Raw genomic sequence first — 26,804 nt, forward strand, 5'->3', positions numbered from 1 at the left:
AGGAGAAAAAGCACTATATTAATATAATTCAATGTAATACACATTTTGAACAGTGCACATAATGCAAATGACCTACATGTAATACACATTTTACAGTACATGTAAATATTGTACACATAAAATACATTTTTCAGTACATATAATACAAATATCTTACATGTAATACACATATTTTACAGTATATGTAACACAAATATCTTACATTTAGTACAAATATCTTACATGTAATACACATATTTTACATTACGTATAATACAAATATCTTACATGTAATACACATATTTTACATTACGTATAATACAATTATTTTACATGTAATACATATATTCCACTGTACATGTAAAACAAATATCTTACATGTAATACAATAATTTACATGTAATACAAATATTTTTCACAGTACATCTAATACACATATTTTACAGTACATGTAACACAAATATCTTACATTTAATACAAATATCTTACATGTAATACACATATGTTACAGTATATGTAATATAACAATCTTACATATAATACACATATTTTACATTACGTGTAATACAAATATTTTACATGTAATGTACATATTTTACAGTACATGTAATACAAAAATCTTACATATAATACACATATTTTACATTATGTATAATGCATATATTTTACATGCAATACATATATTCAACTGTACATGTAAAACAAATATCTTACATGTAATACACATATTTTACAGTGCATGTAATACAACAATCTTACATATAATACACATATTTTACATTACGTATACAACAAATATTTTACATGTAATGTACATATTTTACAGTACATGTAATACAAAAATCTTACATGTAATACACATATTTTACAGTACATGTAATACAAAACTCTTACATATAATACACATATTTTACATTACGTATAATACAAATATTTTACATGCAATACATATATTCCACTGTACATGTAAAACAAATATCTTACATTTAATACACATATTTTACAGTACATGTAATACAAATATCTTACATGTAATACACATATTTTACAGTAAATGTAATACAAAAATCTTACATATAATACACATATTTTACATTACCGGTACGTATAATACAAATATTTTACATGCAATACATATATTCCACTGTACATGTAAAACAAATATCTTACATGTAATACACATATTTTACAGTAAATGTAATACAAAAATCTTACATATGATACACATATTTTACATTACGTATAATACAAATATTTTACATGCAATACATATATTCCACTGTACATGTAAAACAAATATCTTACATGTAATACACATATTTTACATTACGTATAATACAAATATTTTACATGCAATACATATATTCCATTGTACATGTAAAACAAATATCTTACATGTAATACACATATTTTACAGTGCATGTAATACAAATATCTTACATGTAATACACATATTTTACATTACGTATAATACAAATATTTTACATGTAATACATATATTCCACTGTACATGTAAAATAAATATCTTACATGTAATACAACTATTTACATGTTATACACATATTTTTCACAGTACATGTAAAACAAATATTTTACATTTAATACACATATTTTACAGTACATTTAATACAGATATTGTACATGTAATACACATTTTACAGTATATTTAATACAAATATCTTACATGTAGTACACATTTTACAGTATATTTAATACAAATATCTTACATGTAATACACATATTTTTTCAGTACATGTAACACAGATATCTTATATGTAACAGATATTTTACAGTGCATTTAATACAAATATCTTACATGTAAAATACATTTTTCAGTACATATAATACAAATATCTTACATGTAATACACATATTTTACAATATATGTAACACAAATATCTTACATGTACTGGTAATACAGATATTTTACTTGGAACACACATATGTAACAGTACATGTACTGTACTGTACAAATTTATTACACAGATTTTTGAGCGCCGTGTGTAATGTTCTATATTCTCAATGGAACATTTAAAGTTTTGTTGTTGTTTACTGGTGTCATATTGCAGTCGACACGTATCTCTTGTGTGTGACTGCCATCTACTGGTCACACTTATCATTATACCATGTACCAAATAAAATAGCTTTGAGGTCGGTAAGCACAACCAGAATTATTCCGCACATTAGGCGCACCGGGTTATAAGGCGCACTGTCGATTTTTAAGAAAATGAAAGAATTTTAAGGATAGTTCGAAAAATACTGTAATACAAATATTTTTTTACAGTATATGTAATTCAACTATCCTACATGTACGGTAATACAAATATGTTACATGGAACGCACATATTTAACTGCACATATAATACAAACATGTTTTTTTCAGTACATGCATTACGGCATGGCTCGGTTGGCCATTCAGTGTGTGAATGTGTGTGTGTGTGTGTGTGTGAATGGGTCAATGTGGAAATAATGTCAAAGCGCTTTGAGTACCCTTAAGGTAGAAAAGCGCTATACAAGTATAACCCATTTACCATATCTTACATGTAATACAAATATTTACAGTACATGTAGTACAAATATCTTTAATTATTGTCCACAACTTAATTTACAACTTTGAGATGTATTTAAATGACAAGAGCGTGACGAACCGGCCAACGAACCCCCAAATATGTTATACCGTCATAAAGGTCTCGGTCGCGCCGATAGGCGTATTATAAGTTGGGAACATTTTGTGTTACCATATTCACGATTTCACAAAAAATGGACCAATTTAATAGGGAAAATGGGCCAATTGAATGGGTACCGGTACACATCTTTATAATGGCAAATATTTTTTGCGAAATTTTACACATTTTTGTCTAATTCCGCAGCCATACATACACCTTACAGTCATATCACTTGGTATTTGAAACATGCTAACTATGCATTAACGTGTTAGCTTTTTGCGCTAATTTTGCAACCGTTTACCGTAGAGTCATATAACTTTGTATGTGACACTTGTTAACTGTTAGCGTGCTTACTTTAACATGCTACCATTAAATTGCGAGCTTTTTCAGCTAATTTTGCAACCGTTTACCCTACAGTCATTTAACCTGCTATGTGACACTTTTTACTGTTAGCATGCTAACCTTAGCATGCTAGCATTAAAGTGCTAATTTTTTTAGCTGATTTTACGCTTTTTTGTCTAATTCCGCAGCCATACACCTTACAGTCATATCACTTGGTATTTGAAACATGCTAACTGTATGCATTAACGTGCTAGCTTTTTGCGCTAATTTTGCAACCGTTTACCCTACAGTCATTTAACCTGGTATGTGACACTTGTTACTGTTAGCTTGCTAATGTTAGCATGCTAGCATTAAAGTGTTAACTTTTTAGCTAACTTTACACTTTTTTCTCTAATTACACAGCCATACACCTTACAGTCATATAACTTGGTATTTGACACATTTTAACCGTTAGCATGTTAACGTTAGCATGCTACCATTAAATTGCGAGCTTTTTCAGCTAATTTTGCAACCGTTTAGCCTACAGTCATTTAACCTGGTATGTGACACTTGTTACTGTTGGCATGCTAACGTTAGCATGCTAGCATAAAGTGCTTACTTTTTTAGCGGATTTTACACTTTTTACTCTAATTCCCCAGCCTTACACCTTAGAGTCATATAACGTGGTATGTGACACAAGCTAACTGTTAGCATGGTATTGTTAGCTTGCTAGCATGCTTACATTAGCTTGTGTTGCGTCAGACCAGTTCTTCCTCCCAGGGAATCTAAGTTACTGGTCAATCCCAAGTTCTTTCGATGACATATATGCTGAGTAAGAAGGACCATCAAGACAGAATTGGAATATTTAATCATATCTGCATCCTTTCCGCACTTGCTAACTTTTGGGGCTGGTTTTACAACAGTTTATCCCAGAGTCATATCATTTGGTATGTGACACTTGTTAACTGTTAGCATGCAAACGACAGCATGCTAGCAAGCTAACTTAAGCGTGCTAAGTGTTTCATCAAATTGTACACTTGTTTATCTATTTCCACAGCCATACACCTTAGAGTCATATAACTTGGTATATGAAACATGCTGACTGTTATCATGCTATCGTTAGCACACATGGTAAGTGTTAGCATGTTAACGTTAGCATGCTACCATTAACTTGCGAGCTTTTTCTGCTAATGTTGCAGCCGTTACCCTACAGTCATTTAACCTGGTATGTGACACTTGTTACTGTTAGCATGCTAATATTAGCATGCTAGCATTAAAGTGCTAACTTTTTTAGCGGATTTTACACTTTTTACTCTAATTCTCCAGCCTTACACCTTAGAGTCATATAATGTGGTATGTGACACAAGCTAACTGCTAGCATGGTATTGTTAGCTTGCTAGCATGCTTACATTAGCTTGCTAATTTTTGGGGCTGGTTTTGCAACAGTTTATGCTAGAGTCATATCATTTGGTATGTGACACTTGTTGACTGTTAGCATGCAAACGACAGCATGCTAGCAAGCTAACTTAAGCATGCTAAGTTTTTCATCTAATTTTTACACTTGTTTTTCTATTCCCACAGCCATACAACTTAGAGTCATATAACTTGGTATATGTAACATGCTGATTGTTATCATGCTATCGTTAGCGCACATGCCAAGTGTTAGCATTTTTATGTAAACATGCTACTGTTTTCGGCTAGCTCTGTAGCTCTTTTTGCACATGTACACCTACAACTCATGGATTCAGACATTCGGTACCAGCTTAAAAGCACGGCGACCCCCGGCCAGAGGTCCAGGGCACAGATAGCAGGCCCATCAACATGTTCTACTTAATATTATTATTATTATTATTATTATTATTATATTTATTATTATATTTATTACAAGTACTGGTTTAAATTTTGTATCCTAAGCTTCTTTCCTTTTTTTCAGAGGGCCACAAAAAGGGATGTCGGCTGGCGATGAACAGGACGGTGAGGCAGCAGTGCCGGTGTATGTGTACGAATCCAAAGTTCACTGTGCCAACGTACTGTTGAGCCTGGAGGAGCAGCGGCGACAAGGCGTCCTGTGTGATGTCACCGTTCTGGTGGAGGGCAGGGAGGTGCGAGCCCACAGAGCGGTACTCGCTGCGAGCAGCCGCTACTTCCTCCAAGCCTTGCTGGGACACAAGGGGCCGCCAGGTGAACAAGAGCCCATCATTAATCTCCCTGACAAGGTAAAGTCCCGATCAGTTCATTCATTCGTGTGTGTGTGCGCTGGGAAACACATTACTGTCTATATTCTAGGCAGTGGTGGGCCGTCTGCTGGTTTAACATAAGCAGAAATCATGTTCATAATTAACGATAAAATTATTTTTTTATTTACTTTCCCTAAATATCTAACATTTTTCATATTCTTTTTATGTCATATTATGCTCCTTCCAGTGCTGTTGTTTTTAGTTTTAGTTTGTATCCAACCAAAATTCAGCTAGTTTATGTTGCCATGCTGTACCAAATCTGCCAGAGGAAAGTAATTGTTGTCAGAAAGTGCTGCTGACGAACCCCAAGATGCAGAGATGGCAGGCTTGATGCAGGAAAACATGATTTTAATGTCAAAAATGCAGGGTAAACACCAGGAGACAGGATACCAGGAAAGCAGGATACAGGATTCAAGGAAAACTGGAGACAGCAAACAGTCTACAGCAGGGGTCACCAACATTTTTGAAACCAAGAGCTACTTCTTGGGTACTGATTAATGCGAAGGGCTACCAGTTTCCATCCATCCATTTCCTACCGCTTATTCCCTTTGGGGTCGCGGGGGGCGCTGGAGCCTATCTCAGCTACAATCGGGCGGAAGGCGGGGTACACCCTGGACAAGTCGCCACCTCATCGCAGGGGCTACCAGTTTGATACACACTTAAATAAATTGCCAGAAATAGCCAATTTGCTCAATTTACCTTTAACTCTATGTTATTATTAATAATTAATGATATTTATCTTTGTGGGAACACTGATCATCTTAATGATTTCTCACAATAAATATATATAGAAACAAATAAATATCAATATGCAACAACTTTATTTTTATATTTTCTTTAAGTGCACATTTTTCAAATTGAACATTTTCAAATGATCACTTCTAAGACAGTCTTGTGAAATCACAATATCCCATTTTAACTAGCTAGCCACTAGAGATGCACGGTTTGCGGACACAACCGCGGAGTCCGCGGATTATCCGCTGGTCGGGCGGTTGAAATAAAAAAAAATTAGATTTTATCCGCGGGTCAGGTCGGGCGGTTGAAATAAAAAAAAATTAGATTTTAAATAGATTCAGGCGGGTGGCAGTTAAACCAATTCGGAAATATATATACATAGTTAAATGTTGTTACCCACATACGAAAAACGAGCAGGCACCTGCTGCATATGCCACAACAGAAGAAGAAGAAAAAAAGAGATGGACACTTTTACGGAGCGGAGAAGGGACGCCTCGCCGGGGTCCGGGACCGAGGCCCCCTCCCCCGAGAGGGCCCCACCGGGAGCCGTAGCTGAGGTGATCCGCGAGAAAGGCCCGACGCACGTCCAGGGTCACCACCGCGCCCACCGCACCGACACACCGCCTCATCCGCCTTCGCCGCGGCCGGCGTCACGCGCAGCAGGTAAGCAGCTTACCTGCCCGCCACCCGTGGCCGGGGGCTCGTAACAGGGGTCACTCCGCGCGCTCTGCTCGCGCAGCTTACCTGCCCGCCACCCCCGTTGCCGGGGGCACGTAACAGGGGTCACTCCGCGCGCAGTGCGCTCACGAAAGGGGTGGGGCTCACCCTGGTGAGCCGAGTGGGCCACTTTTGGTAAGCAGAACTGGCGCTGCGGGATGAACCGAACGCCGGGTTAAGGCGCCCGATGCCGACGCTCATCAGACCCCAGAAAAGGTGTTGGTTGATATAGACAGCAGGACGGTGGCCATGGAAGTCGGAACCCGCTAAGGAGTGTGTAACAACCCACCTGCCGAATCAACTAGCCCTGAAAATGGATGGCGCTGGAGCGTCTGGCCCATACCCGGCCATCGCCGGCAGCGAGAGCCGCGAGGGCTAGGCCGCGACGAGTAGGATGGCCGCCGCTGTGCGCGCTGAAGCCTCGGGCGCGAGCCCGGGTGGAGCCGCCGCGGGTGCGAGGGACATCGCACCTCCACGCGCTTGGAGGTGCGCTCAGCGCGGCTCCCAGATGATTGCTGCATTGGATCAGTCTCCTTTCTTTAACAGGCAAAAGCTTTATAACCTCACTAATGCCTTGCATCGTTTATATTAGATATATAACAACGGGCAGGTGCGGGCGGGTGCGGTGTTGATTAAATGTTAATTCGGGTGGATGCGGATGGTTGACGACTTTTGTGATGCGGTTGCGGATGAAATAATTGCCTATCCGCGCATCTCTACTAGCCAGTAACATTTTTTAACAAATCATGAATTACTTTGCACCATATTTGTACAAATAATAACTCATGTAAAATACAAAAGTCAACTCTCAAATTTTTAAATAAATCATGTCACACTTTGAACTGGACACCAAATCTGTTTTCTGTTTCTTTGTCAGTTAGTGAAGACCAAGTCTTTAAAATATTTTCTTGGATTTTCAAATTCTGTTTGAGTTTTGTCTCTCTTAGAATTAAAAATGTCGAGCAAAGCGAGCCCAGCTTGCTAGTAAATAAATAACATTAAAAAAATAGAGGCAGCTCACTGGTAAGTGCTGCTATTTGAGCTATTTTTAGAACAGGCCAGCGGGCTACTCATCTGGTCCTTATGGGCGACCTGGTGCCCGCGGGCACCATGTTGGTGACCCCTGGTCTACAGCATACAATCCTCCAGCACTGACTGGAGGGCGAGGCAGGTATGAATAGCCTGATTGGCAATTGCCACCAGGTGTGCCAGGCTGCCAATCAGGGACAGGTGAGGAAAACGAGCGCTCATGGAGACGTGCAGGAACTGGTACCAAAATAAGAGCGCTGACAGGAAATAAAACACAAAACACAGAGGAAAAACCAAAACATAACCAAACTGTCAGTGACAAGCCTGACAATTGTAAGTCAATAATACTAACACAAACACTCTTAAACGTGTTAGGATTATGGATGTATACTTAGTACCAGTATTTCTGGGTACCGGTTCCTAATGAGGACCATGAAGATTCTAGGACTAACGATACTGCTATCTGTATTTTTTGTTCCAGCTGACCAACGTAATTATGACACGCTGTCACATTCAGTTCAGCTGCCGCTGCTGAACATTAGAATCAGCTTGGTATAATGACAAATAAGGAAGCAACACCACACAAAAGTCTGCAACACAACAATATTTCCACCTTAAAAGTTCTTCAAAGTCACACACGCTGTGTCAGTTTGAAGTGAACACGCTTTACTAACGACGAGTCGCGAACGCGTTTTATCAACCATCCCCCTAGCGATTCATTAATCCACAGGGCAAAATGAATCCACTCTAAAAAGTGAAAAATGTAGGTAATATAATAATCCATAAAGTTTATTTGAAGCAAGAAAGCACCCACCGTTGTTGTCTGACATCACTCTTTTACTTTGTAAATAAATAAACTGAACTGAACTATTTCATCACAGAAATCATGCTCTATAAATGCTAAGATATTGTTGAATAAGTCAAATTAGAACTGTAATAGAATAAATCAGAACAGTAATTACTAGCATATCTCACAGATGAATGACCGAATAAAGGTTCTCAAAAACAATACATTGTCAAAGTAGGAGTACAGAAAAGTGGAACACGTTATTGTACTATTATTGAAAATGGGACCAAAGCAGCAACTATAGGGGTGGCAATTGGTTCCATTGTACCAAAGCTTTTAAAAAGTCATTTGGACCAGCTGTCTAGCCTGGGTAAAGATCCACTATTGTGTTATCTCACACAAGACGTAGCTACATATCTATTATGTCACAGCTAAGAGCTAAGTACAATTGCAGTGTTGTTGAAAGCACAGATGATCTAAACATCAGCAAAGGGGGATTCATTTGGTCCTGTTTTGCTCCGGATCTAAAGGCAGAAAATTCAAAGTTTGTACCTGGTGATGTTGTTCCTCACAGTGATGTATTAATCAATGACAGATCTGGAGCATTACATGACGATACCAGCCGCTCATTAGCTATAATGGTGAATATTAATATTCATGACCAACACCATGTAAAAGCACATGACCTGATTAGCTTAAAGAAGTTTTATTATGATTTTTAATCAACATTTAAAACTCTTCCTTGTGGTGTAAATGTCATTTGGTCAGACTTTCACATACATGTAGCGATAGGTATGGGCGATAGGGCTTAAATCTACATTGTAATGCATGCAGCCTCCTGTGATAACAATTATTTTATCAAAACTGTTACTAATTATCTTGCAAATTTACTGTTCATATTTGGCGACTTTCTGTTGTAACATGTTCAGTGTTTTCGTAATAATGCTGTACTTTTACTAGAGGTGGGTAGAGTAGCCAGAAATTGTACTCAAGTAAGAGTACTGTTACTTTAGAGTTTTATTACTCAAGTAAAAGTAGGAGTATTCACCCAAATATTTACTTGAGTAAAAGTAAAAAGTATGTTGTGAAAAAACTACTCAAGTACTGAGTAACTGATGAGTAACCTGTTTGTTTAATGATGACGGCAACAAATAATGCACAAAAACATAAAAATAGCAATGAACAAATTCAGAGCCAGGAATATCTCTTAAGCAACTAAAACAATAATATATATTAAATAATAACACATTAAAATTAAATAAAAAATTAAGGCAAATTGAGCCACAATAACTTAACAGCACCATAGGCTCAGTAGGCAGAGATTACAAAGGAAAATAACAAGTTAGCCTTTACGCAAACCATAAATTCTGATAGGTGTGGGCTGCACCTGAGAACACACTGTGCACTTCTGATTGGTGTTTGTATGCAGCCAAAATATCTACTAACGTTACTTACCGCGATGTGCTTCCTCAAATTTGACGTTGAGTTCATGTAAGCTGAAATGTCCACTTGTTTGGGGAGACACATATGACAACGCATTACATAACTGTTTTTTTGGTTGTCTGAAGCGTGAACATCGATTTTATGTGAGGCCAAGGGTGTTTGCGTTCGTTGTTGTCTCTGCCATTGTTGTTGCTGTTTGCCGCTGAAACTTTATGTACAGTTAATCATGTGACCGCCTGGCTCTGTTTGTTTGGTGAAACGGAGTGAAACGTCACCAGTGACTACATTTGATTGGTGAAACTAGGGATGTCCCAATCCAGGTTTTTGCACTTCCGATCCGATACCGATATTGTTTTTGCACTTCCGATCCGATACCGATACTGACCGATACCGATACTGACCGATAATGGCCTATCCGAGCATGTATTAAAGTTTAAAGTTATTTAGCCTACTTAGTTGTCAGAATCATGTTGAAAAGGGTTTTAGTACTCTTGATAACAACTAGCCAGCTGAATTAGGTGAGTTTGAATAATACACAATGGTTGGTAACAAGAAACTGACCTGTTTATTCAAGGATAAACACAAAATAGACAAAATTATACATGACAAACAGAAATGGCATCATTGAAACTAGGGCTGGGCGATATGGCCTTTTTTTAATATTGCGATATTTTAAGGCCATATTGCGATACACGATATATATCTCGATATTTTGCCTTAGCCTTGAATGAACACTTGATGCATATAATCACAGCAGTATGATGATTCTACGTGTTTTGATTGATTGATTGAGACTTTTATTAGTAGGTTGCACAGTGAAGTACATATTCCGTACAATTGACCACTAAATGGTAACACCCGAATACGTTTTTCAACTTGTTTAAGTCGGGGTCCACTTAAATTGATTCATGATACAGATATATACTATCAGATATATTCTATCATCATAATACAGTCATCACACAAGATAATCACATTGAATTATTTACATTATTTATAATCCAGGGTGTGGAGGGGGGCGCCGGATGTAAGTGTCAAAAAGACAGCCAAAAGAGTTTGATATGAGAATAAATCTAAAGTTAAAATATAGGGTAGAAATGCACCCATTTGCAGGAAATGTAGTCTTGATTTTCAAAATGTTCTTTCAAGGCTTGCATGTCTACATTAAAACATTCTTCTTCATACTGCATTAATATATGCTACTTTTAAACTTTCATGCAGAGAAGGAAATCACAACTAAAAAAATCACTAATTTTTTCATACGGTGTTGATCTGGAAATTTTTGCCTCGGCATTTTGATGGTGTGGACGTGTGGCACCGAATGGAGATAAGCGTCTCGACAGACGTTATAATATTTGAACAATGATGACGAAAACTGTTTTCTCTGTCGTGTCCGTGTGTCGAAAATTGTTATGCGCTTTTTTTTTTTTTTTGATTTTATGCGTGGCATATAATTGATATGCGCAGAGGACGTTTAAACAGTGCACAAGCGCGCACCTTAGAGAGAACGTTGGTCACACGGCTGCGCTAGCATCACAGCTAACGTTAGCCATGCTGCTACCTCTCTGCTCGGGGAGGACGTATACATACGTATGTGACGTATGACGTGACAGTATGTGACGTATGACGTGACAGTATGTGACGTGTGTAAGAAGGTGTGCTTGCTGTCTGTGAGAAGCACAGACACAGAAAAGAGTGAGAAGAGCCTGTCGTGTAATGCCAGCAGCTAAAAGCAACTGCGTGAGAATCCACAGACCTGTGGATGTGTTGAAGGTGTGCTGGAAAATGTGGAATGGAAATTAGGGAGAAGCAGAAAAGTGGAATGTACTATTTAAATAGGTGCGTTGGAAAACACGGAGAGGAGTTTTTTTTAAACTGGATCTGGATCGGCATTTTCCCATGCCTTTTGCAAATATCAGCGGCCGATCCGATCCAAATATCGGATCGGGACATCCCTAGGTGAAACGGAGTGAAACGTCACCAGTGACTGCATTTGATTGGTGAAACGCAGGCATGCGATAAATCCTACTTTGAAGGTCTGTCTGACAAACCAAAACAAACAAAGCGTGCATTAACAGATCGATAAAAATCAGAAGCGAGTAGCGAGCTGAATGTAGATAAATGGAGCGGAGTAAAAGTAGCGTTTCTTCTCTATAAATATACTCAAGTAAAAGTATGTTGCATTAAAACTACTCTTAGAAGTACAATTTATCCCAAAAGTTACTCAAGTAGATGTAACGGAGTAAATGTAGCGCGTTACTACCCACCTCTGGTGACGAGTAATCTAATTAGTTACTTTTTGGTCCGTTACAACGCCGTTAGCGATAGCTTGATGTAACGTGGCACGTGACTTTTGATGTGGTGTTATTTATGTCAACAAGTCAGCGTCATAAGTGCAGCAAGTTCAATGCAGGAAATATCTCTTTTACTAGTGAAAGCATCAAGCAGCATCGCATTAAAATTAACTTGATATCAAATGGGAAGAGGCAACATCACACTGTGACACAGCAGACAACAACATACACACACATACACAATGGGAATAATGAACAACAAATCAATGACTGAAGTGACAAACTTTGCCATCCAAACAATACACCATTTGTTGACAAGAAGAAATGACAGCCATCGAAGCACATTCAATCTTTTTATTACCAAAGGTAACACAATCCTGGGAAAAAATTCAAAGGAGCTGGCATCAGAGCCAGAACTACAAATGTGGGTATTAGGTACAGGGTCAGTATTGGTCATACCACACCAAAACGACAAAACTAATTATAAATGATAAAAAAAAATATCGATCTAACCACTGTAGTACCAACCATATACTGACTCTATACTTGGTATTGTTACTGTTGATATTTAAATCGATCAACCCACCTTTGTTTACATGCAAAAGCTTTAGCTTAGCGGTTAGCATATCCTCCTACAGTGTGCAGTGTAACATATTTAGCTATTCCTCGTCTTCCAGTGATAACAATACGTGTAAGAAACGTACTTTATTTGCCGCCATGGAGGCGAAGATTGCTAACTTAGAGGTGGCTTTGCACTGTGGAGGGACTTTAGCCACCAGCTCACTATCAGCATTAACCAGTATGCTAAAATGCATTGAGGTCGCATTTGTTCACTTGTCGCAATCAAATATGCTGGACACAGCTATAATGAAACATAGTGCAATGCAACATTTGTTATCGGCCAAGGCCAAGTTTAGGGTAAATACTTCTGCATAATGCCCATCAGACCGAGGCGGGTGTCTTAGCCCTGCTCCGTGCTTTATGTCCGGCTGAAATTCAATTAAGTAGGTATATTGTCGCGGAACAAAAAGTAAGTCGAGGTCTCTTGGGAAATCCTCTACCATGTATGGAGGTATCCGCTGACATCATAAATTGGGGAAAATCTCAAACATACTGAATGATATGGGGCGGTGGGGCTCAGATGGTAGAGGAGTCGTGCCAGCAACTTGAGGGTTCCAGGTTCAATTCCAGCTTCCGCCATTCTAGTCACAGGGGTTGTGTCTTACTTTAGGCAGGACACTTCACCCACCTTGCTCCCAGTGCCACTATGAATGTGAATGAATGGTGGTGTTCGGAGGGGCCGTAGGCACAAATTGTCAGCCACACTGCCGATGGTCTACCCTAGGGCAGCTGTGGTTACAAACGGGGCTTACCACCATCACAAGTGGGAATGTGGAGTGATTGAATGATGGTTTCTTAGTTCTCTGTGAAGCCCTTTAAGTGTCCTCCTCAACACTTCCATGGTTTTAATTGACACTTACGGGGATCCCAAGGTAGCGCAAGATTTTGCATAAGATGACCACTTAAACTTTCTTGGATGTTTCTGCTTTTATTTAAGTCGAATGTGTTCATAAATGCCTCTGCTTCCCTTATAGGTGACCGCCAAGGGCTTTGCCCCTTTGCTCCAGTTTGCCTACACAGCCAAGCTGGTGTTAAGCCGAGAGAACATCCACGAGGTTATCCTCTGTGCCGACTTCCTGGGTGTTCACAACCTGGAAGACTCATGTTTCCGCTTTCTTCAAGCGCAGCTGCAGAACGACAGCCAACTGAGCAGTAACGGCAAGGTGGAATACGGCGATGACGTCACAGCCAATGACGCTGTCTTTTCCGAGGCATCATACTCGGACGATTCTACGGACAGCAGGCGGCATAGCAGTCATGTAGCAACCGACAAACCGCTTCCCGCAGACCTTCCGAAATATATGAACTATCAGTATCAGCACAACGGTGAAACTCATGATGACGATGACGCCATCTTGGCCAACCATTCCTCTGGCAGCCCACCAACACCTCTTAGCCCCTCCACGATCAAAGAGGAACCTGTGTTTCAGGACGATCGGAGTAGATACAACCCAGAACTGTGTACAGAAGAAGTGCTGGAGATGGAACTAGAGGTAGAAGGGGTTCCAGTAGCAGAAGAAAATTCTCCAAGCAGACGCTCACCTTCCTCCTCCTGCCTGCATTCCTACCTCCAAAGAGGAGGGCTGGATCTTAGCGGCATGCCGAGCACGACCATTGAGCAGCTGCTTACCAATAGACTGTCCTTCAACCACTACAGGGAAGTCGTTAAAGACAGGCAGAAAGACAAAAGGGAAATAATGGCAAACGTCAATGATGTTGAACCAACAGCCCTGACCAGCATGGCACCTAAAGCCTCCTCGTCCAAATATGAGGCGGAGCTTGACAGACGCAGTGTCATTTTCTCGTCGGCAGCAAACGAGCAACCAATGATGGCCCACTATGGGAATGAGGTCTCAGGCGCCATGCAGGGAGCAACACTTTCTTCTGGCAGTGCGTGCCGCGCTCCTGTGAAGGCATCCAACCATTCCCCAGCACCATCCGAGCCAAGAACACAAACTTCCAGCTCGCATTCTTCGTTTTCATACCCGGAAGACGGCGGGAGCGGCAGCCCGTCGTCCAGCCTGCAGCAGTTTGACTTGTCCCTGTCGCCGCAATCCGGTTCCATCTCTGGACTATCTCATTGCCTGGCTGGCATGGTGGAGCAAAGGGACACCCGCTGTCGGGAGCTTGTTATTTCTCAGGGTTGTGCCAAGATCAAAAGTGAGCAAGGATTTGGTGCCAGTGAGGAAAACTCCAGCGATGAGTCAGGGTCTTTCTCAGAGGGAGACAGTGAAAGTGGCCTGACCAGAGTCTCAGGACCTGAGGTTAGTGTCATTTATTCTCTACTACTAAACCCATTGGATACATTTGGTATTATAAAATAATGTATTCAATTTAGGGATGCTCCAATCAGGGTTTTATGCTGACGATTCCAATAGCAATCTTCCATGAGCGAGAACAGCCAATACCGATAGGGGTGGGTACTGAATCCTGAACTTTTTTAGCACCAACTGAATCCCGGCGGTCCTACTGGGAACCGGTTCAGGTAAATCCATTTTCAATGTCAACAAAGTAATTGACTAAAAATATGGTCCAACGTAAATAAAGTAAGGCTCCACTTTTCCAAAAAGGCTTTAACTTGATGCTAGTATACGTTATCTTTGCTATTGACACGCTCCTGATTAGCATTTACGATTTTACATGGCGATTTCAACACCTCCAAATTTGTTGATGAAAACTACAACTAAGATGCAATCAAACAGCTGGTGTGTAATAAGTACAATACTTACAGCATTAACACTTTTTAGGTAGACTCGACAGCAAAGACTGAACTGATGAGCCACCACACCATAAACTACACAGTAGTGCCATCTAACGTCTTGGACTTGCAACTGCCATTGAGATTCAGAAATGTGTAATAAAACAAGATATCGCAACTGGACAGTCGTTATCATAATCAGCTCATTTTTGAATGTTCGAATTTAAAAAAATATTTTCTTATGAAAAACTAATTCAGGCAGTAATTCCTTGGTCACAGGAGGACTTTGAGGGCAAAATCCAAAGAGTTTAAGAGAGCAAAGTAAAGTTTGACATTTTTTTACAATACAAGCCAAAAGTTTTGACACACCTTCTCCTCATTGAATACGTTTTCTTTATTTTCAAGACTATTTACATTATAGATTGTCACTGAAATCATCAAAACTATGAATGAACACATGTGGAGTTATGTACTTAACAAAAAAAGGTGAAATAACTGAAAACATGTTTTATATTCTAGTTTCTTCAAAATAGCCACCCTTTGCTGTGATTACCGCTTTGCACACTCTTGGCATTCTCTCCATGAGCTTCAAGCACACCTGTGAAGTGAAAGCCCTTTCAGGTGACTATCTCTTGAAGCTCATCCAGAGAATGCCAAGAGTGTGCGAAAAAGTAGTCAGAGAAAAGGGTGGCTATTTTGAAGGAACTAGAATAACAAACATATTTTCAGTTATTTCACCTTTTTTTCATTGTGTTCATTCATAGTTTTGATGCCTTCATTGACAATCTACAATGTAAATAGTCGTGAAAATAAAGAAAACGCATTGAATGAGAAGGTGTGTCCAAACTTTTGGACTGTACTGTATGTCATTTAAATATGTGGGGGGGTTTTAAACATGATAAATGTTGATATAAACAAGTTCAATAATAAGGTTGCTTGAATCAAATTAAGAATGTTTTAAGACTGCCTAATACACTTCTTATCGAAAATGGTTCCTTCAAGCATGGAACTCTTCACTCAACACAGATGCCATCAAAGCTCACCTTTGAGCATTCACACAGAGCGCCAATATTTTGGAATAAGGATGAAGACCAAAGATAAAATTATAATATATATATACAGTATCTGTGGCAACACAGGAGAAAGTTATGTATAGGTTTCATTTTTGCATCTCATTGCCCATAACTGTGGTGCACTCAAAGACCTTCGATTAGTTTTTAAAGGCTTCTAATAACGCACTGATAATGATATAATCATAACAATGATGTATTATTAGGATTTGTATGATCAATTTATGTGAATCAAGTAATTCCTACTTTACACTCTGAAGTAAAGGGAATTTTGATGTATTTAAGTGAATAATTATTATTTAAATTCATATTCTGGCCACTTTATATTGAATTTGTTGGCACACAAAACAAAATGTCGATCTAAACGCTTTAGTATCATTTATCTACTGATACTAGGCTTTGTATCGATAGTATCGACATCTGGATCGATCACCCCTATTTCATGTTGAAGCTATAGCTTTATTGTTATTATAACTATTGTTAATATATGTATTAATTGACTGACAATTCTGGCTAATATTAAAACAAATGCAACAATAGTGATGTTGTCTCTGGCATTCATAACTCAACACCACCCTCTAGTGGATGATAAACAACATTGCACTTTGGTTTAACTGCATAATTGTTGCATGCAATTATCTGGTATATATTATTGTTGTTGTCTAGTTAGTTTTGGAATGTATTATCTAATATGTATATGATGAAATATTCATGTTTTTTTTTTACACTTTAGTTGACTTCATGTATGATTAATTATTTTGGATAAAGGTCTGGCATATTTTATATTTAACTAGTATGAATACACGAATATGTATGACTTACATGGACTTGTTTACTTTTAGGTAAAGCTGCCTTTCCCTGTGGATCAGATCACCAACCTGCCACGTAACGACTTCCAGGTCCTCATCAAGATGCACAAGTTGACCTCGGAGCAGCTGGAGTTCATTCATGACATTCGCCGGCGCAGTAAAAACCGCATCGCTGCCCAACGCTGTCGCAAGAGGAAGCTGGACTGCATCCAGAACCTGGAGTGTGAGATCCGCAAGCTGGTACGTTGAAAAAAATATCATAACTGTACAACAGTAGGCCATTTCTATGGTAGCAGTTAGCATACGTCAATGCAACAAAATGTCATTCTTATCTATACTGTAAAGTTCAAATTTGAATGACAATAAAGGAAGTCTAAGTCTAAGTAACAAAAAATTTTACTCTGAGGTGTATGCCAGCAAACATTTGTTAAAAAGCTAGCATGTGTCAAGTAACAAAATATTTGATTTGTAGGCATATATTAGAAAAAAAATGCCAAAAAGCTAGCATGCCAACAGCTAGCATACGTCAAGTAACAACAAATTTAAATTTGAGGTGTATGCCAGTAAAAATGAATGCCAAAAAAGTTAACATGCTAACTGTTAGCATTTTGGATGGCATTTTGGAATATGTTTTTAATGAATTGAAAGTAGGAACACTTTTTATTAGAGAAGTGCTACGGAAAAAAGTGGAAATATGTGTAAACTGGGAATATTTCAGATTTAATAAAATAATTGCCTGAAAAAGTGGAATCGTATAAAAAAAAATATGGGAGATTAGTAGTGTGTCTACCAAAGGCCTTAGTGGCCACATGCGTGGACAGCACCTTTTAGCTCTTATTTCCAAAATTGTGTACACTACTGAATTGGGGTCTTATGCCGACATATGGACACTTATACTGCCATCTGGTGGTGTCAGAAGAGTATAACTGTCATGATCCGCGGTCCGGATCATGTTTTGTTTAGTTATGTTCTGTTAGTTTTGGACTTCTTGAGTTCCTGTTTTTGTGCACTCTTGTTTGTTTTGTCACCATGGCGACTCATTAGTTTCACCTGCCTCATTTGTTTGGGACACGCACCTGCTTTAATCAGGAGATTATTATTTAAGCCTGTGGTTGCCAGTTAGTCGGCTGGCGACATTGCTCCGTTCGGACTTTTCTTGCCATAGTTCATGCTGTTTGATTCATGCCGTGTCCAGTAAGTCTTGTTTGTTTATGTTCATAGTTCAGGCTAAGTGTTTACGTCTGTTTCCTGCATTAAGTTTTATGATCCTTAGCCTCTCCTGCGACCGGCACGCTTTTCTGTCGTTTTAGTTCCTGTCTTTTCCTGCGTAGTTAAGCTAAGAATAAATCATGTTTTTACCTTCACGCCTTGTCCCGAGTAGTCCGTCTGCCTTCCTGGGAGAACTACACCGCAGTACCGTATTTTTCGGAGTATAAGTCGCTCCAGAGTATAAGTCGCACCGGCCGAAAATGCATAATAAAGAAGGGAAAAAACATATATAAGTCGCACTGCAGTATAAGTCGCATTTTTGGGGGAAATGTATTTGATAAAAGCCAACACCAAGAATAGACATTTGAAAGGCAATTTAAAATAAATAAAGAATAGTGAACAACAGGCTGAATAAGTGTACGTTATATGAGGCATAAATAACCAACTGGTATGTTAACGTAACATATTATGGTAAGAGTCATTCAAATAACTATAACATATAGAACATGCTATATGTTTACCAAACAATCTGTCACTCCTAATTGCTAAATCCCATGAAATCTTATACGTCTAGTCTCTTACGTGAATGAGCTAAATAATTTTATTTGATAGTGTGTTAATAATTTCACACATAAATTGCTCCTGAGTATAAGTTGCACCCAAACTATGAAAAAAACTGTGACTTGTAGTCCGAAAAATACGGGAAGTTGCGAAAAACCCCTCGTCATGACAGAATGTCGCCAGCCGACTAACTGGCAACCGCAGGCTTAAATAATAATCTCCTGATTAAAGCAGGTGCGTGTCCCGAACAAATGAGGCAGGTGAAACTAATGAGTCGCCATGGTGACAAAACAAACAAGGGTGCACAAAAACAGGAACTATTGGAGTCCAAAAATAACAGAGCATAACTAAACAAAACATGATCCGGACCACGGATCATGACAATAACATACAATGGAATTTTGGGGGGAAAAAAGTGTAAAAAAAAAAATTTGCATGTCACTACACATGAAGTACACGTTTGTGTACTTATGGACTAAGTACATCAGGGGTGCCCACACTTTTCAGCAGGCGAGCTACTTTTTAAATGACCGAGTCGAAGGGATCAACCTCATTCATATATATAATTTATATTTATTTATTTATGAAAGAGACGTTTTTGTTAACAAGTTAAAAGGTGTTTAATGATAATACAAGCATGTTTAACACATATAGATTCCTTTCTTTCCTGAAGACAAGAATATAAGTTGGTGTATTACCTGATTCTGATGACTTGCATTGATTGGAATCAGACAGTAGTGATGACAACGTCCACATTTTTTTAATGGAGGAGAAAAAAAGTCCTCCTTTCTGTCCAATACCACATACCGGGGCTTACTCGGTTGGTAAGAGTGGCTGTGCCAGCAACTTGAGGGTTCCAGGTTCAATCCCCGCTTCTGCCATCCGAGTCACTGCCGTTGTGTCCTTGGGCAAGACACTTTACCCACTTGCTTCCAGTGCCACCCACACTGGTTTAAAAATGTAACTTAGATATTGGGTTTCACTATGTAAAGCGGTTTTAGTCACTAGAGAAAAAGCGCTATATAAATATAATTCACTTCACTTCACAAAGTGGTTGCTTTTTGCCATCTTATTTGTCCAGCTTCCATACTCCTTTTTATACACTTTACAAGAAACACATTGGCGGCAAACTCCGTGGCTTGCGGGCTTGTGCGCGGCAGATTTCCGAGACTCTTATTTTGTTAGCGCAGGCAGGATAGAGCAGCGCTTTTATTGTGAAGACAGGAACTATGCGGTCAGTCTTTAGGCTTTTGACAGGAGGTATGGTTGAAATAAAAACAGTTTCTCGCCTCCCTGACGCATACTTGCCAACTCTCCCGGATTTTCCGGGAGACTCCCGAAATTCAGCGCCTCTCCCGAAAACCTCCCGGGACAAATTTTCTCCCGAAAATCTCCCGAAATTCAGGCGGAGCTGGAAGCCACGCCCCCTCCAGCTCCATGCGGACCTGAGTGACGTGTCAACAGCCTGTATTCACGTCCGCTTTCCCACAACACACGTTATAACTGTAGAATGATCGAGGGCGAGTTCTTGGTTTCTTATGTGGGTTTATTGTTAGCCAGTTTCATTAACGTCCTCCCAGCGCGGTGACAACACACAACAACAGCAGTCATGTTTTATTCTACCGTAAAGCAGTTCGTCTGCCGTAAACAGCAATGTTGTTGTAATATATTGAGTTGGAGGCAATAACCAGGCGAGGTGATGAAGTACGTCTGTTTACTGTAGACTTCAGAACAGACTCACACACTTGACGTCAGGTTGGCCACGTAAATCGTTGGCCAACCAAAAAGTAACCCCAGTACGCTATAGCCAACATTCACCAGGAGATGGCAACAGACAAACATAGATCACTCTATAACATTCCTCCCCTTTTAGAAATGGAGAAGTTCCTCAAAATAAATAAACAACCCAACCAAAAAATGCAGCAGCTCAATTAAAAAACTGTACTTAAGCCACATTCTTTTTTTTTTTTTTTTTAGTACTGAACTCTTAACCCTCATTTGTAAACAATAACATGCTTATTATACAAACAGTATTTGTACACCTTTAACACAGATTTTTATACTGTCTTCAGAGATTCAGTTTTTTTGGTGGTACTCGAAACCTTTCTGGGTACCTGCGAAAGGGTGTTCACTATGGTTAGAAAAATAGTGACAGAGAATAGAACAAAGATGGACAATTCAACCCTTAACTCAACAATGAGTAGATGAGTGTTATGTGTGTGTATATGTGTAAATAAATGAACACTGAAATTCAAGTATTTCTTTTATATATATATATATAATAAAATAATTTTATATATAGCTAGAATTCACTGAAAGGCAAGTATTTCATATATATATATATATATATATATATATATATATATATATATATATATATATATATATATATATATACACCGTATATATATATATATATATATGTAGGATTAACCGAGGGAGAATTCAAAACCAGATGGAACAATCACAAGGCTTCTTTCAGGAACCAAAACCTGCGGAATACCACAGAACTCAGCAAACACATTTGGGACCTCAAAGACAATAATGTTGAATATTCAATAACATGGCAAATTCTTGCATCCAGCACACCTTACAATAGTGGTAATAAAAGATGCAACCTATGCTTGAAAGAGAAACTGTTTATTATTTACCGTCCAGACCTGTCATCCCTCAACAAGCGCAGCGAAATTGTAACAGCATGCCGCCACAGACGGAAACACCTCCTAGGTAACACATGAGCCAATCACCACGCCCCTACGCCAGCCTGTACCCACCCACTCTGTGCCCTATATAAACCATGGTATGTGAATGCTCCCATTAAAATCTCCTGATGATTGAGGGAACCCCCCCTCATGAAACAGGCCTGTAGAGATGAAATAGTCTTGTGATTTTTTTTCCCACACATACATATATATCTATATATATATATATATATATATGAAATACTTGACTTGGTGAATTCTAGCTGTAAATATACTCCTCGCCTCTTAACCACGCCCCTAACCACGCCCCCGACCACGCCCCCCACCTCCCGAAATCGGAGGTCTCAAGGTTGGCAAGTATGCCCTGACGGTCTTTTTTTTTTCCTTCACACTGAGCTCGCAGCAGCCAGCGTCATCTCAGAAGACCCTCGGGTGCCGTGAATGTCAATCAAGTGACGAAAATGACGTCATAGTGAAGATTTCTGATCGCTAATTTTAGGACTATTTTTTCAACGCCCAGTTGGCGATCGACTGACACACCCTTATGGCGTCACATTAGTGCCAAAAATCCGAGCGCATAAAAACTGTTATCGCGCGCTGATTCTCCACTTCGTGCGCGCGCGCGACGCCTTTCTGCGCGCTCTCTGTGTACTCCTGGCATCTCTCCTCGCGCTGTCATGTTTCTTTTTGGCACTTTGGGGGCGGGTATGCTTAGACGGCCCCTTCTTTCTGATTGGCTCTGAGCATTTTTCATATGACCAATCATTCTCCAGTGTAGCAACGTTGTAGCCATCTTACCTCGGACATCTAGCCTCAATCATTACGTTGATGTCAATGGTACATGTACTAATTAAATTACCATAACTTGCTCGATTTTCGACCAATTTACAAACGGTTTGCCTTGTTACAAATCTTATTACATGTAGATATGACATAGGATGCTGTACCTGTTGAAATTACCTCTTTCGCTTTAAAAAAAAAAAGACTTAATTGTGCAACATAGTTGTGTAGGGTCAGTGTTAGTCAGTTCTCTGATTATTTTAAACTGTTTCAGAATACATTATTAGAAGCTATTTTTAACATTTCAAAAACAAAATTCAAAGATTATTTCATTAATTTTATGGCTGAATCAAAAGAAATTCCATAAATTAGAAAACAAATGTTCAAGAAGAAGTGAAAATATAAAATAATGTTATGGTTGGATGTTATTGCTGGTGGACCAGTTCTGGCTGAAAGATGTGATTATGGTGTTTGTTGTCTTATTATTTATTTGGGTCACATTTTGTATTACCCTGTATTGTGTTTATGTGGTATGAAATAACCTTCATCAGCGTGCAACATTTTTTTTATCCACTTCTTCCTCCATAAATCTTGATACATATTGACGATGACTCGCCCTGCTATACTTCTGATTGGCTCTGAGCATTTTTCAGCATTTTTTGCCTGACCAATCAGAAAGAAGGGGCCGTCTAAGCATACCCGCCCCCAAAGTGCCAAAAAGAAACATGACAGCGCGAGGAGAGATGCCAGGAGTACACAGAGAGCGCGCAGAAAGGCGTCGCGCGCGCACGAGGTGGAGAATCAGCGCGCGATAACAGTTTTTATGCGCTCTGATTTTTGGCACTAATGTGACGCCATACACCCTTCGCGATAGACCGGTAGCTCGCGATCGACGTAATGGGCACCCCTGAAGTACATCATATCAAAAGATGATTTTTAGTTTTTATTCTAATTAGGGTCCAATAAGCCCAAATAGCGAAGAGAAAAAAAAGCATGTAAACAAACAGCTTGGGCTTTAAGAGGTTAAATGAATGTGGATATACTGTAAATAATGCATCTTCATTGGTCCTGGTCAGGTGTGTGAGAAGGAGAAGCTGCTGAGCGAGCGCAATCAGCTGAAGGTGTGCATGTCAGAGCTGTGGCAGAACCTCTCCTTCCTCTCCCAGCAAGTGTGCAGAGACGTGCAGGGCGGACATTCGCCTCCCATGTCCGCCAGCATCGACCTCACATCCAACCCGCCGTCGCCGCCGCCGCCGCCTGCCCACGACAACGACGACGGTGCGTTCCTGCCAAAGTCGCCTCCGGGAAACAAAGCTGCGTGTTTATCGTCGGCGGGGGAACTGAAGGCGTCTTCTCACGCCAACGGACCTCTGATGTTCGAGTCCACGCGGGAAGTGTTCAGCTCCTCCGTCACCGTGGATTTCTGTCAGGAAATGATTCGGAAATGCACGACGGAGGAACAGAAAAGACACGACGGTACTTAATGTTTTGTTTTTTCAAATACTGGACGGGAATCTTTGCAGATGTTTTTTGTCCTCTCAGCAATATTGTTCCACAGGTACCTTCTGGACCGGCAGCTTTGTGTTTCATACTTCCTGTTAGCTTCCCTCCCTCCTGCCAGCGTCACGGGGGGTCCAACTCAGGAATTCTCAGAATGTTCACCCAAGTCCTTTTCGACGTCTTTGTACCTTTTTACTTTACGCGCTAAACACCCATGCGTGCTCTCTTCCTGCTTTGCATTCTGGGAAGTAACTTATTCACTTTCATTTTATGGCCCGGAGAATAATATGAGGAGAAACAGTCGGCACCTACTCAGTGGCCTTGTGGTTAGAGTATCCCTGAGATGGGTTAGGTTGTGAGTTCAAACCCCGGCAGAGTCATACCGAAGACTATAAAAATGGGACCCATTACCATACTTGCCAAACCTCCCGATTTTCCCGGGAGACTCCCGAATTTCAGTGCCCCTCCCGAAAATCTCCCGGGGCAACCATTCTCCCGATTTACACCCGGACAACAATATTGGGGGCGTGCCTTAAAGGCACTGCCTTTAGGGTCCTCTACAACCTGTCGTCACGTCCGCTTTACCTCCATACTAACAGCGTGCCGGCCCAGTCACTTAATATATGCGGCTTTAACACACACAAGTGAATGCAAGGCATGAGGGTGGCCGTATAAACAACTGTAACACTGTTAAAAATATGCGCCACACTGTGAACCCACACCAAACAAGAATGACAAACACATTTCGGGAGAACATCCGCACCGTAACACAACAGAACAAATACCCAGAACCCCTTGAAGCACTAACTCTTCCAAGACGCTACTCTATACACCCCCCAATACCACCAAACCCAACCCCGCCCACCCCAACCACGCCGTGCATTAATATTGGGTTAACGTTGCCAGCCCTAAATATAATATGATTATATTGTTGACCCTCTTCTTTCAAACCTGGTGTGCTGTATTAATGTATACACATATATACATACGTATTAATGTATACACATATATACATACGTATTAATGTATAAACATATATACATACTTGTTAATGTATACACATATATACATACGTATTAATGTATACACATATATACATACGTATTAATGTATACACATATATACATACGTATTAATTTATATACATATATACATAATACGTATATATATATATACATACGTATTAATGTATATACATAAGTATCAATGTATACACATATACATATGTATCAATGTATACACATATATACATACGTATTAATGTATACACATATATATATATATATATACGTATTAATGTATACACATATATACATACGTATTAATGTATACACATATATACATACGTATTAATATATACATATGTATCAATGTATACACATATACATACGTATTAATGTATACACATATATATATATATATATATATATATGCGTATTAATGTATACACATATATACATACGTATTAATGTATACACATATATACATACGTATCAATGTATACACATATATACATACGTACGTACGTATAGCATCATTTACTGTGCTCCTATATTTATTCTCCAAATGAAAGCAAATAAGTTGACTTCCCAAACGCTTCAAGTAATTATTGACACGATTCACCAAACGTGAAACTAAATGTTCCACTTGAAGTGAAAACAGGACTCTCAATGTTACCAAAGGTCATTTGATGTGTTTGGTAAAATGAACTCTCATTATGCAAACTTCCATTTTTTTGTTTTGTTTCAATCATGTTACTTTCTGCCTTCTTTTACGTCTGTGCTAAAGACAGCGCCTCCAAGAGGTGACTGCTAGTACTGACGATGATGATGATGCATAACATTGGCACTTAAATGACGTCTTAAGGCTGAAACCCAATTCTCCACCTTACGTTTTGTCGGATGCTAAAGAGCCAAACTGGAGTGCTAGCTAGTATCAAAATATGTGACTCTGCAAAATGAGTTTAAAAATAAAATCTAGCAGTTAGCGGGCGTGAAATAACAAGATATTTAACTTTAAAAACAGGTTACATGCTAGCAGTTAACACGCCTGAAGTAAAATATTTGACTGTGAGCTAAAAACAAACTAGCATGCCAATGTTACTAAATTTCATCTCATCTCACATGTGCTCGTATGACAATAAAGTTCCTGGAATTGTTAGCATATTTACAAGTCAGGTAGCAAGTGTGAAGTAATTAAACAAAAGACTCTGAACTGTAGCTGCAAAATGAGATATAAACGCTAGCATGCTAACGTTAGCAATTGTCATTTTTCAATAGCTTTTTTCTCCCAATAGTTTTTAGCCATCCCGCCATCAAAACATTCCACTTATTCGGGACATTCCAGCTATATATTTTTGTTGTCCAAAAAAATTCCCGGTTTCTTTATCCTTTATTTAAAAGTGTTAGGACTTCAGCATTTTTTCGAGCAATTCGAACCGTTCCAAAGTCTAAATGTTTCTTGCTAATTTTAATGTTAGCATGTTGATTTTAGCTGTCAGGTTCAAACACTGATGACATCTATTAAACAAGACAAGAGGCAAAGAATTAAACAGAGACGAAATTCAATTTGGACTCAATTGAGGAGAGTCGCCTGTACACTGTGCCCTTGCGCAGGATCTCAGCACGCTCTGGCAAAAGATTGTAC

The 26,804-nt window shown here is 39.2% G+C and overlaps 1 protein-coding gene across 1 annotated transcript in view; it reads left to right on the plus strand.

The window, feature by feature from the left end:
• Positions 1-25,188, plus strand: part of LOC133611838 (transcription regulator protein BACH2-like) — a 49,873-nt gene extending 24,685 nt beyond the window's left edge. The window contains exons 2-5 of the mRNA XM_061968983.1: positions 4,900-5,182; positions 13,804-15,093; positions 17,440-17,646; positions 23,735-25,188. Of these exons, the coding sequence (XP_061824967.1) occupies positions 4,916-5,182; positions 13,804-15,093; positions 17,440-17,646; positions 23,735-24,142 (2,172 nt within the window). The 5' untranslated portion in view covers positions 4,900-4,915 and the 3' untranslated portion in view covers positions 24,143-25,188. The remainder of the gene's footprint in view (positions 1-4,899; positions 5,183-13,803; positions 15,094-17,439; positions 17,647-23,734) is intronic.
• The last annotated feature ends 1,616 nt before the right edge of the window (positions 25,189-26,804 follow it).

This window comes from Nerophis lumbriciformis, linkage group LG08, assembly GCF_033978685.3.
Source record: "Nerophis lumbriciformis linkage group LG08, RoL_Nlum_v2.1, whole genome shotgun sequence".
In the NCBI taxonomy this organism is placed as follows: Eukaryota; Metazoa; Chordata; class Actinopteri; order Syngnathiformes; family Syngnathidae; genus Nerophis; species Nerophis lumbriciformis.